Source organism: Nesoenas mayeri, assembly GCF_963082525.1.
Source record: "Nesoenas mayeri genome assembly, chromosome: 24".
NCBI classification, from domain to species: Eukaryota; Metazoa; Chordata; class Aves; order Columbiformes; family Columbidae; genus Nesoenas; species Nesoenas mayeri.
Window position 1 is genome coordinate 4,943,738 of NC_137546.1, and position 13,746 is coordinate 4,957,483.

General features: G+C 43.4%; 2 protein-coding genes across 2 annotated transcripts; one reads left to right on the plus strand and one right to left on the minus strand.

The window, feature by feature from the left end:
* Nucleotides 1-697: 697 nt before the first annotated feature.
* Nucleotides 698-8,584, minus strand: OTUD3 (OTU deubiquitinase 3; the record flags this gene model as incomplete). Its single annotated transcript, XM_080358993.1, has 8 exons — nt 698-1,327; nt 1,655-1,836; nt 2,113-2,209; nt 2,787-2,912; nt 3,610-3,732; nt 6,728-6,840; nt 7,537-7,685; nt 8,415-8,584. 8 exons carry the CDS (start codon nt 8,582-8,584, stop codon nt 1,151-1,153), a joined length of 1,137 nt encoding a protein of 378 aa, XP_080215119.1. The 3' UTR covers nt 698-1,150.
* Nucleotides 8,585-11,158: 2,574 nt separating this feature from the next.
* RNF186 (ring finger protein 186) lies at nt 11,159-12,076 on the plus strand (the record flags this gene model as incomplete). Its single annotated transcript, XM_080358608.1, has 1 exon — nt 11,159-12,076. The coding sequence occupies one exon, from the start codon at nt 11,159-11,161 to the stop codon at nt 12,074-12,076; it is 918 nt and encodes a 305-aa protein (XP_080214734.1).
* Nucleotides 12,077-13,746: the final 1,670 nt, after the last annotated feature.

A 13,746-nucleotide genomic window follows, 5' to 3' on the forward strand; every position in this document is an offset into this window, starting at 1 on the left:
CAAGTCCCTGAGTTCTTACGCTTCAGTCCAAATTCCCAGTCCTATAGGGGAAAGCGTCACAGGATTCCAGCTGTACATTCTACGGTACTTCATGACCTTACCGAAGGGGAATTTAAGATGAAAAAAGCTTGATGGATGATGTGTGAAGTAGGCAGGGTTCCCAGTGATCACTGCTCCTTGGAAGCTTGTTCCCAGGACTCTTGATCCTTTGGCTGTACTAATTTCACTTGGAAACTAATGACTATCAAGTTCCTGGCTTGGACTAAAGCTCTGGAGTAGCCCAAAAGCTCCAGAGTACGGCAAAGGAGATGAGATTCCCCATGTCCAAATAACAGGACTCAGAAGAAGCCTACGCCTGCTCATGTCGCATTTTACTACTTCACTAGACTTCACCAAATCAGATTAATTTGCTCTGCAGGCTCAGGAGTCTGCTGGTATTATTACTTTTGCTCAATAGGTCTTGATAGTTAGCAAGCAAGCTGATCTCAAACTTAAGCAAGAAACAAGCATGGACATAGCAATCCCATTCTCCCTTCATGTATTAATCACTCCCAAAAGAGCCCAGTGTGACAACACAGGCAGTTCTAGTTGGATTAAAACTTCTCACTGCATTCTTGCATGGGAAAAGAGAAATAAAGGAACCTCATATTTGATAGTGTTGGCTGACACAGCTTTGGAAAAGATTCTGGAATTCCATTCCCTTACTTTATTTAAATTTCAACAGAAAAAAGTAAAACACGTTCCTGAGTTTAGAACTGTTTGGCTTTTCCTGACAACAAGGTAAATAAAGCTCCTCCAAGCATAAGTAAAAACTGGCTGTAGAAAAAAGATCATCTAAGCACATCAAGAGATGTCACAGCAAATCTGACACTTGAGTGTGAGGAAAAGCTTCTCACCTTCATCTAACTCCACAATTACAAAAACAAGTCTCCAGTTTTTGTTAAGTTCAAACAGCTCCTCTCACACATGGGCTGGTGCAGAATTACTGAAGAATTGTTTGTCCCATAACCACAGAACCAGGAAGTTCATGTGTGCTCAGAGATCTCCACAGAAACCATCTTTAAAACAACAATAGGTGCTTGGAAATTTGCTTCAGGGGAATTTTGTCTCCATCAGTTTCATTTGCTTTTCTCACTCAGAATACATTCAGTCAGATATTTAGAGCTGCCGTGGCCTTCACTAAGGTGACCTGGTTGTCCGAGTCCCGCTCTGTCCTGCCACTATCTGCACAGTCACTCTTGGTGGCCACGGCCTTTTGTCGGTGCCTTTCTTCCTGCCGCTTCTTCTTCTCCAGCCGCTGCTGTTCCCTCTTTTGTTTCTTAGATACCTGAAAGGATGAAAACACAAAGCTGAAAATACACGTTTTCCGCTCAGTTGCGGAAAAACAATACACTGGAAAGAAGACAGGCAGATATCAAAGCAGCTGCCAGGGAATGTTTATTCCAAACTACTTATCAGGACTTTATTTTGTGTCATTTTGGCAAGAGTGCCACATATCACTAATAAATGTTTGTATCGGAGAAGTCACGGCTGTAGCAGCAACAAAAGCCAGTATTTTAATTCAAATGAGAAGACAGTTGCCAATTAAGCAACCCTAAGCATTCCCCTGGTAGTTAAAGGGTGTTCAAATCACAGCCAAACCACGTTCACATACCTTTGGGTTTCTGCTAGCTCGACTCTCCTCACCAGCTCCAGCCTGTCCTTTGCTGTTTTTTGTTTCACCTCGCTGCAAGCTCCGATTTCCAGAGATTCTTGAACCACTTCCATTTGCTTCCTGCAGAATTCTGCTACATGAATTCTGCTCTTCGCTCTGGGGATCGTGCTGCTCCTCAGTACCTACCAAAAGACAGAGGTTTTGCTCAGACACACTCTACCCAGAAATTGTCTCACTGTCGGCCAATTTCTTCTTCTAGAGTTTCTGGAACAGTGTATCTTTTTTGGCAATCAGATGGTATTTGCCCTCACTAATAACCTTTCTGAGCACAGAAAGACTGAGGTGGCAGAACAGCAAACTTCGACCGCCACTGTCCCTGCTGAACTGCTGTTTACAGAGAACACTAACGTCAGATAGCGTTATTATGAAGCACCAGGTGACAAATTCTGTGTACTTACTGATTTTTTCCAATTCTTTCACTTGCAAGACAGCAAATATTGCAGATTCTATATTGTAGCCTTCCTCTTCCAGAATCTGACTTACTAAATCAGTGTCCTGTCCACAAGAGGAGAAAGATAACACTGAAGACAGTTCAAATCACTGACATACGTTCATTTAACAGCCACATGCATCACTAACTGCTTTTGACCTTTCAATCAGCCTGTGTTCTAGTTCTGAAAAAGGTGAGGGAGAACATCTTAACCTCCTGAAGATATCAGGAGAAAGGAATACGCTGTTTCAGTGTAACTGTTTCACTTTTGACCCCTTCTGTTCTCTGCATTTGTGCCATGCAAGCAGCAACCACATAAGCAATCCAGTGACAACAGCTAAGATTCAGATTAAATAATCATTTGGGATGTTCAACTACAGCCAGCCTCAAAGGATTTTAGCTTTTAAAAGTTGTTTCAAAGTAATTTTTCTGATAGATTGGAAAACAAACCTTCCACAATTATTAGCCGTCCACACAGATTACGTATTTCATCTGCGTTTAAGCGTTGAGTCTAGGGTGAAATGCAGCCTTATTTATGGTACTGAAATTATCCAGGATGAATATTTTTTAGAATTTTTACCAAGGCTACTTCCATGTATTAAGGTCTGAACATGAAGCACAAAAGGGCTACTCAATACTTACCGAGCATCCGCTTGCTTTACATACTTTTTGTACAGCATCTTCATCTTCAACCTCATTTTCAGAGTTACCCTTTTGAGGCTTCGCTTCCTCCTCCTTATTAGAATTCAAATCATTTTTGCAAAACATCTGCAAGAAAAGCAAAGCCCAGCAGATCACACAAACAGGCAACAATTTCATCATCTACAGCAAAAAAACTGACATCATCAGAAATTTAATAATTATGGCACACTTTGTCAGAAATATCCTGTGTCAAAGCATCTTAGAAACTGGGTAACTTCCATCATCACTGACACCGTTTCCCATGACTTGTACACTACTGAGCAAACCCTCACATACTACAGGATCATCAATGCCAACGAAAAATCCCTGGCTTTTGAAATAAAGTATTAATCTATTCTACAATGCCACAGATTATACAGTTGTGTGCAGAGAACCTCCAGGAAAGCACAGCTTAGTCCTTAAAATGAAAAAGTGAGATATGAAGATGGCTGTTGTACCCAGCTGTTTAATTTCTCTCTCTTTCCTCCCTTTATTTTTCCACTTGAGGTGCACGAGTATGTAATTCAGGTAGGGTTGCTTCAAGGCATCTACAGCATCAGATCTGGGATCGATTTTCAGCCTGGTAATTCGAACACTTCACTGTCCATCTCAGGAGAACAGGCAGCACTACTCACAACGACCCCAGGGGCTTTTCGATTCCCAGAATGAAACAGGGACCAAATTCTTTTCTCAATCTCAATATAAATGAGAAAGGAAATCAAGCAGTAACATTCATGTTTTATTTATCACCCACAGCTGGCTCAAGTCACCCGTCATCACCCACCTCCATCTGAAGATACGCCGGAGCTTCAGAATCGTCACTGATTCTCCTCACGCTGTCGTAGTGCTCTCCGTACCGATACGCAATATGCAGCTCCCTCGCATTGGTTTTGTCTGTGCCCTGAACCTAAATGAAAGGAACAAATCCCAAATGAGGATTTGGAATCAACTTCAGCATCTTATTTTTCAAAGTATTATGTTTTCTTGAAGCAGTGATAAACACTGTGATAGAAAGCAAAGTACGTAGCTCCTGAAGCATCTTTAAACAGGAAGAGCTGACCTAACGATCCAGATGTGCCCAGATACACAACGCTGGCTCAGTTACATCCTAACAAACAAAATATTTCAGTGGAAAGCTCAGAACTATTCTCTAAACTTTGTACAAGAGTTACGAGTTCTCTGATCATCTTCCCAGACACGGTCTCAGTGACAGCTCCCATTCAGTGTACAACATCTTTTCTACTTCAAACACGAGGAAAAAAAGAGTCACTTCAAGTTATGACCACAGTGGAAACTGTCACCCAGGATAAGTTTTGTCCTGCAGTCAGACAAGGTGCTGTTTTAACAGTTAGCGTGCAAAGTAGATGTGTTTTGTTTTTAAAAGTAAGACTAATACAAATAAAGCCCAATAATGAAAATGTATTAACCCCGTTCAGGAGCACTGTTAACAACCAAATGTTCTTTTGCTTTGTCAGCACCACATACACCAGTTTCTGTAGAAAATTCCTGCTCTGAGTATTATCTCTACTGATGCAAGAATAACTCCTACCCTGATCATTGGTGTCTCAAACTATTAGCTAAAAGCTACACAGTATTCCAGCTCTTGTGAAGAATGCAGACAATCACACTGCATTTGCAGATCTCCTTTGCTTACCTGTCAAGCCAGAGTTCAAAGATCTGACAGCTTTCCTGGAGAAGACGTCAGTAAGCAAACAACAAGAAATGCTTGCTTTAGAGCTCCAGAATTTCCCAATCCTTTTACGTCTTCAAATCAGCTTACGCCAACTTACAGAATTTACACCAAGTCACCTTTCGAACACGTCTGCAGTTTGTGCTGCATGGATTTCACAACAGGTATTCTCCATTCATCTACTCTACACTTGTTCACCTTTGAGTTCCAACTCAACGCTTGTTTATCCTATTAAGTTATTCATCATGTTGGATCTCAATAAGATGTATTATTGACATTTCTCCTCTGCCAGAGCCTACATAGGTATCTAAGAAATCCCAAAGCTCTTGAATAATCATTCTGAAAATCAAGCAATTTAGCTCTCAGTCGTGAAGCCTCTTTTTGCGTGATCTTTCCATAATACACTAGAAATGTAAGACAGCTGCAGATCAAAAAAGGCAAAAACACTGAAAAAAGGTAAGCAGTTATCAAAGAAGCCAATAAAATAACCCACATATCTGACCTAACTTGAAGCTCTACATTTACAGTCACTATCAAAAAAGGAAAAGGGTGTTTAAAGCCCTAAAAAGTCACACTCCAAAGAGCTGCTGCTTAGGCCAGAGCTTGAGAAAGAGCTTGAGAAAGAGCTGGAGGTCCTGAACATTTCTGCTCATGCTGTTCCAGCTCAGCTGCAGCGTATACAAATGGTTCTCTTAAAATTAAAGGGTAACTCACCATCTGCTTTAGAGTTGAGACCAAAGGAGATATTCACACCATCTGCTTTTTTGGAATCTAATCTAAAGTTCTGCTGGGGCTCCAAAGCAGAGAGCAGGATAAAAAAAGAAGTATGTAGATGCATAGAAAATTAAGAAAAAAACTGTTCTGGGTTAGTTAAGTCTAACAACTTGCTAACATTGTCACCATATTGTGGTCCTCTACATTATTTGACACCCTGATCTCTCCTCTGTGCGGGCAGGAGACTCCTCCTATTAACAGCTTTTTACTTATGCCATTCTCAGGAGCCTAAGACAACCTTTCACTGATAATACCACACTCAGGCAAAGCAGAACCTCACCACAAACTCTGTATTTACAACCCTGGAAAGGTCAATGAATGGGGAAAAAAAAAAAGAGTTTAAAGTTTTTGAGAGGATATATGAAATATCGATAAGGGATAAGTACACGGAGGTGAGTATCCGGTTCAAAACACAAACAGCACCCCCATGAACTCTCCTGCAGGGTTGTTACCTCTGTTCACCCTCACGGGTCAAGCATTCATTTGTGTAATTGTCAGGTACGCTTTAAAAAACAACAATATGTAGGTTAGCTGTCTTACTGCCCATGGCTGCCATATAAACAAGAGTTTAAACTTGTTTGAGTTCAGGAATCCACCTGACATTGTTTCAAATGTATTTAAGACACCACTGAGAGCTTTCATCTGGTCTTTTATCTTTATTGCCCTGTTTAATCTATATACTTCATTGGTTCTTGCTGTAAATTGGGGCCAGAAACAACCCTGCCTTCAACACAGGTTCTCGCTTGCTTAATGAACAGGCAGAGATCAAGGGTGGACCCCTTCCAGCGTGGACTTTTCACCGAAAAACAACAAAAAAGAGAGCAGGAGAGACTTGATGGATTAATTGTTCCAGTGCCCCGCTGTCAGAGGAAACCAGACACATGGTCCTTTCCAGAAGCTAATTAAAGAGCACCTTAAGGTTTTAAAAATTCTTCCCTCTTCTGCCCAGTGCAGAAACCCATTTCTCCAACCGTCAGAAAGCTTCTCATTCCAAATTCCATGCAGAAACTGATGGAGCTTCACTCCCATACACCGCAGGGATTGCCTTGCTATACCTTTACTTCCATATTTCTGCACCTTATCATACAGGTTTCCTTAGGCCTGGCTCAAATTCATGTGAGAAAACCCACCTAATAGGTAGTTCGATCTTCAGAAGAGAAAAAAAAAAAACGTATCAATGAAACCAGTAGCTTAAAACCAAATCAAAACATGCTGCTCTGTCTCCTCATACTTATCTTTCAAGCATTGTTTTCTTTCATCCCTTCCTAGCTAAAATCCAGAGTGTTTTTCCTTCAAGGCTGAAAATGCAAGTGCAGCACCACCACACCAAGCTAACTGCGGCTGCTGACAATTCTCTTTTAATACATCAGGAAGTTTCAGCACTATTTGTATTCGCCAGCTAAAAATTAGGGCAAAATATAGAAGTTTTGTTTCTCACCTGCCACAGTGGAGTATTAAACTGATGAATAACCACATTGATTTGATTGTTCCTTGCAAAGGCCACAATAGCATCGTTGCCAGCAAAGGTACCAGGCTTTGCCAAATTGGTAACTAAAGGAAAAAACATTCAGAAGAGTTGGAAACCTCATTTCTGACACTTCCAAAAGCACCGGAGGGATAGTGAGTAACAAAAGTTCAACACAAGCCCAAGAAATTCTGGAAAGGAAATCCCAACTGTGAGACAGTGACTGCTGAGGCAAGAATTTGGCCGCGACAGAAGTTAATGCATTTTAAATGACCACAGAAACCTCCAAAAACTGCAGTACACCCTTTGATTATGAAAGGCTGTCAGCTCTGCGTTAGCTCGGAAGGAAGAGTGCCACATACTAAATGCATCACTGCATAGTACTTGGCACATCCCTGAAGCTATGAAAACAAAGGCCAAGTGTCAAGGAGAAAAAGAAACCCACTCCACACCCACCAGTGTTCAAGGAGAGCCAGACTACTTTTGCAAGTTCGTTTTGTAAACACCAATTTTTTACTCCTTGCCTTTTTTTTTTTGCCTCTTTCCTTCTCCAAGTTTCTCCTAAAATTAATCAATTTGCAAGACAAATATAACACAAGTTTAATAGCTCATCTTTCTACAGAAACATAACAGAGAGAAATGTAAATTCACTGTTTCTGAAAACTAGAGAGGAGCCATAACACAGTTCTGGCACGAGGAAATGTTTAGTAGGAAGGTGCTCAAGTGAGATTTAATCACATTACACAATAACAACTTCCATTAGCGCCCTGCAGAGACCGTACCATGTTTGTCAAAGGGCACATCATCCTCCACAAAAGGCTCAAAATCCTCTCGCTGCTTTATCATGTAATCCACCGTTTCCTGGCGATGTCTGAGGTGGTTCCGAGAGTGACCCTCGAGCTGGTCACCAAGTGCCCGAAACAAACAGTTGCTACACAGAGAAAAACCACAAGTTAGTGTGTCTGAAACTGAGCTAACAGATACATCGCTATATAAATGACTGTGGCAGAGCGGTGGAAGGTATATGGTGTTAAAGAAAAAGAAAAAGAGCTGTGTTTTTTCTGTCCAGGAAGTTCAACAAAGATATGAATATGAAATAGCACCCATTCTTTGTACTTTGAACAGTTGTCACTATTAGAATAATTGCTGGCAAGAACACGAGGTTTTGAGCGAACATGTCATTAGCTCCAACGAGTCAAGGGCAGCAGGAACACTGGGCCAAACTGTCTTAAACTGACGCTGAGACAAATAACACAACAAATGACAAACCAATGATGTTCCAAGCAATTTCTCAGCAGACGCGTCTTAATGCCCTTTTCACCTCGTACTTACAGACCCTCCTACGCTTCACTCAGCAGCCCAGTGGTGCCCTCAGCCCACACGGGGACCAGGCCTGGGCCGGCAGAACCCCCGGCCCCAGGGGACACCGGCCCTGCACAACCACAGGGCCGAGATCGCTTGATCCCTGTGGGATACAGAGGGGAAGCCCCCATCCCTTTGGAGCACTGGCCCCACTCAATACCCAGGCGAAAGCCCTCAGCCCCCGGGAACGCAGACTCCTCATCACCCCGGGGAGGAGAAAGCCCCCAGTCCCTGGGGACAGGAGGCCGGTGGAAGTGTCAGCCCCAGGGGTGCCGGCGAGACCCACCGCAGCGCTCACCCATCGCCCGGCACCTCCCGCAGCTTGAGACCGAGGGCCCGGAGCTGCCTGGCGAGGCCTCCACCGCCTGCATCGGGGTCCGGAGCCGCTCTGGGGGGGTGCTGCCGGGGCTGCCGCCTCTTCCCGGCTCCGGGGCCCTGCCGGGCCTTGGCCGCCTGCTTGCGGGACATCCTGCGGGGCGCACAGCGCGCCTGCGCACAACGGCATTCCTTACGTGACCATCGAGAGCGGAGCAAGAGCGGCGCCAGCGCGGCCGCTCTACACCAGGCACGGCGTGGGGAGTCCTCCAAGAGGAGGAGGAGGGAGGCGAGAGGAAGGTGTCCCAGGAGGCAAAATGAGGCAGGGGGTGCAGAGGGCTTTAGGGATCAAAGGCCCTTTGCTGGGGGAAGCGGAGGGCTTTAGGGATCAAAGGAAGAGGGGAGCAGATTGACTACCCGCGAGGTGGCACCACGAGAACACAGTTACGCTAACAAGGGAATCAAGAGAATTTTTAAGTCACCTTTCTTTTTTTCAGTTCCTCTTGTCACAACAATCTGAAACACAGCTTGAGCACAGGAGAAAGCTCACGGGACCATCGGCAATATTTTGACTATTATTGTGCTCAAAGCCCTACGACAAGCAAGGATTCTGCCCCGAAGTGACACAAATGCTCTTTTATATCCATTTTCTGCCATAAACAAGCCCAGGAGAAGCCCGTAGAAACACATTTTCTTGTGCAAACATACTGAAAGTAGGAAAACAGGATGAGTATATAAACTGACTGCAAATGATTAATGAAGCAGTAATTAGCCTAAGCGGCATTAAAGGGCTATGTGAGCCAGCGATCAATGGTTGCAACATGAAGGACAAATCTACGGCAAAATCAGGGCAGGTCCTGTGACACTTGGAGGAAAATTTAATCAATGGAGGACAACAACAAACAGACGTTTTTTACTCAATACAAGCAATAAAAACAGAGCAAAGAAACCACACGCTGCTGTAGCAAAACCAACCACACCCCAACCAGTTCCGAACTTCCATCACGTACCGTCAGAAGGCACCCAACAGTCACCTGCTGCGAGAAGAGCGAACAAACACACATGGAGGCACGTTGTAAAGTTTTTAAGATGGGTGTAGTTGACCCTCTTGGGTGTCTGTTCTAGCTTCCCAACATCTGCCAGACAGTTTCACCCTATTCTAATAATTAAGAATCCATAAATGTTAAGACAGTTCCATTTTGGAAACGGGAACTGAAAGACTAAATTTGAAATTTCTGAAGCGTTGTAAAAATGGCAGACGTGTCTTCTACTTTCCCAGATCTTTTCTTTTTACGTGTTAAGCTACTAATAAAGAGGTATATGCAATGCAATAGAAAATCCTCATGTTTTTAAACACAAATGAGCCTTGCAGTGCACCAGCTCATTTCCAGACATTCTTGCACTTCGAGTCCTACTTTTGCAACCGAAAGATCTTCGGGCTCCTAAACGTGGGGTCACCCAGAACTCCACCAAACGCTGCCACACGCCACGTCAGCAGAAATACAGCAGGAACGCCCAGACACTTTTCCGAAGTTTGCTTACAACAAACCTCCTGTTTCTCAGCAAAGAAGAACAAGCTCTTCTCACCTCGTCCTCCCCACCAGCAAGTTCATGAGATTAGACTCTTCCTGAACTCTGTGTCCTCCTGAATTGCGGTTGTTTCATTTTTTCTTCCTGCTGCTCCTCTGCTGGAGGGAAGCACTGGTACATGGTAGCACAGACAGCATGAGTGTTAAGGTGCACTTGAGGCTACAGACTGTGCATCTTCTACCAGTAATGCTGACCTGAGCTTTTGAGGATTAGCAACCTTTCCTTCCTTCCACAGGATTCGTACTGAAAAACTATCTGTATTTTATGCCTCAAATAAAAAGGCAGAGAGAAGTTAAGAGTGGGGGATTTTGTTCAGGCTTTTTTTTTTGCCTTTTTCAGCTGAATATTCACCAAACCACGTAACAAAAGGGCACTCCTGAATGCGTGAGGTTGTCCTGGGAATGCAAAAAAAACCCCAAGAAGATGGTCCTACCTTGCTTTTAATTTTCAGATCTCTCCCATGGGCTCTGTGAGACCCTAAGTCATGCTTCAGTCCACACCTGAAGCCCTTTGGTGACTGAAACCAAAAGGGATGCTCCTACAATAAAAGAGTTGATAATAATTGGACATTCAACACTTAATATAAATAATCTCTACCTCATTCTATACTTTGTGCTGTAGGATAACAGCTCTAGGATAGTAGTACTAAAGCAAGAACAGACTCCCAACCCAGAGCATGCAAAATCGGTGGTTCTCACACTCTCTCTAATCAAAGTACTGCATTCAGCACACTGATGTAATTATTAGATAATTCCCCTGAATCTGCCACTGTCCAGCAAAGCAGTGGTTATAGACCGATGAAATTGCTTTTAACAAATAAAGTACTAATTTAGTAGTAACGGTAGTGTCTGGCTAGCACAGTGGCCAAAGCTGCAGTCTGTTAACGCCACGAGATCTGCTTCTGGACACGAATTGCTTGGGGATATTATCAGCTGTTGTAAAATGTCTTGGCCATGAAGTTAATCATTAACTCAGGTCCCTATCTCATAAAAACATCGTATTGTAAGAGCTCAACATGCTTAAAGCTGTCACTAATCAATCACGCATACAACAGGAATAAAGCAACTTATAAAAGGAGCCAGAAACTCAGCAAATCCTTCAGCTAAGGGAAGACGAACTGCACTGAGGTTTATCTCCATGGAGAAATCCACCGACAAGCTGGATGAAAATGGATCAATGGCTCCGGGAGCGGCGCAGGCTGAAAAGGACAGTCCTGTGCCCGCTGCAGAACATGCTGCAGAAATGAGCAGAGCAGGAGCCCCAGCAGAAAACGCTACAGACGTGAAGAGGCTGGAACTCACTGCAGAACATAGTAAAGAAATGGAGAGACCTTCAGGCACAGAGCAAGACAGTCCTGATGCCTTTAAGACAGCAATTTTGGAAGGAGACTGTGCAAACCCCAAGCCTCTCATTATGCTAACAAACTCAAACTCTCCCGAAGAGTGCAGTATGGACATGAACCAGCAGTGTCCAACCACTACGTCTATCGATATGGACTGCCTGATCTGCTTCAACAAGTACAACATCTACAGAGTCCCAAAGCTCCTGGACTGCCATCACGCCTTCTGCGCCATCTGCCTCAAGCTGATCCTCAGGAAAGAAGAAAACACCTGGATCATCACCTGCCCCCTATGCCGAAAAGCCACGTCTGTGTCAGGAGGGCTCATCCGTACACTTCAAAACAAAGAAGATATCATGGAGCACTTGGAAAACCCCGATTCAAATGCAGAGGTGCATGTCTCTGCCATAGGGCTGGACAGCAACAGCTGGACTCACAGCAGCCAAGACACTTTATACAGAGCTGAAAATGTTCCAGCAGACAACAGACTGGCTATCCAGAGACTTGTGCTGCTCCTGCTGCTTGTGGTGATCCTCACCATCCTCATCCTCCCGTTTACATACTCGGGGCTGATAAAATGGGTAATTTGTCTCATGCTCACTTTGGGGTTGGTCCTGTCTATGGTGCTTTGCTGCACTCCAAAATTCTACTGGTGGTGTAAGAGGGACTTGCTTGCCTCCAGCCAGAAAGAGACCCACATCGCTGCTATTGCCTGAAAACGGTTTAACGTGCGTGATAATGGACCGGTCCTGCCTGCAAAGCTGCATGTCAGGCACATGGCTAGTCAGTTATTGGACTTTGAAAGCAATCGTTCCTGTAATAAATCCAACAGGGGGCTAAGCTGGCGCAATGGCAATGCACATTGGTGTTATATTTAATCCGTAAAATATTTATGTGTTGATATTGACAAGATATAAATTGTAGCTTTTCCACACAATTTTTTATCCCAGACTAGTAATTTTGTTGTTTTGCTTTTGTCATGTTGTTCCTTGTTTGTGTCATCCCCTGATTAGTACTGCAGAACGTTATCTCACATAACTGAGAGATGACGTCCTGTGAAAATCCCTACCTGCGGTTGTGTTTTCCAACTTGCTTAACACACATACACTTTTTTTGGTGACAATGTGTGGAAATACAACTGCTAAACCAGCGACTGGGTGCCTAGTCTCAGTGAAAAAGAGGAGTTGTAACCCAGATTATCACTTTAATCTCTATCACTGCCCAAATGGTTGTTGGGAGAGACAGGAAAGTGGGGCTGGGACAAGGAGACGTCAGTTTGTGTCACCTGGTGCCCACAAAACTAGAGAGGGAGAGGCAACATCAACACTCCTAATCTCAAGTCTGTGGCTTGCAAATGGCAAGGCTCTCAAAAACTCGTGACACTCCCAAATTCCCTGTGTTATTTGGTACAGAGATAGTTCCTCACACCTAAATGCCCTTTTCTGGCTACCCACATCACCTCCTTTCTTGCCCTCTCTATGTTAAGTATGATATTGCCTTTGGAGATGCCCCATAATTCTCCTCCTAAACTGAAATCTGTCCATCGCTATGCCACACTACATGTGATATTTTTATATGGAATATGTCCATTAAAGTTGAATAATGTTAATTGCTCACTGATTTCTGTGTTTCAATTCCTCACTGACAACTAATGTCAAAACATTTCACAGTTTTCTGACTGAAAGGAAACTTCCAGTTTCCTGAAATCAAAGCACCATGTTGGGTTTTTTCCTTGATTAAAAAAAAAAAAATACTTAGTTGCTATGAAAATATCCTATAACCCAACTAAAATTAAATTGGAAAAAAACTGGGAGATTGGTCTAGTTAAGGTACATTTTTAAGAGCACCATGGATCTCAGCAGACCTTGGATCAGGCCTGTGGTAAATATTTGTGTTCGATAAGAATGGAAACTAAAGTACTCCAGTTGCTCAGTGTATAAATATACACAGTGTCTCATCAGCAGATAAAACAGATTAGACTAAGAGGGTAAGGAGTTGCTGTCCTCCTGGAGTCTTAGAAAAAACGGGCCTATTTTCTGCCTAAGAACACGAAGCTTCAAGGGAAATAAATGCCTTTTTTTCCCCCCCCTCACATATTTGGACAGCAACTGGTCTATTGCAAAGTACATATGTAGTAACATTTGCTAATAACCAAACAGAAAAAAGCTTTGCAATTGGTAGAAGACACGTAGTTTTAAACCCAAATACTGTATTATTCCAAATACAAGAAGACCGGACCAGATATTCAGCTGGACTGGAAATAATTCCAGAAACTCTCGCCAAGTCTTTCAACTCATAGACAATTTTCCTGTCGAGTTCCCTTCACTAGCACCAGTGAGTGACTGGTACGGTGAAGGTGCGTAACAAACATATAAATATTGGCCTG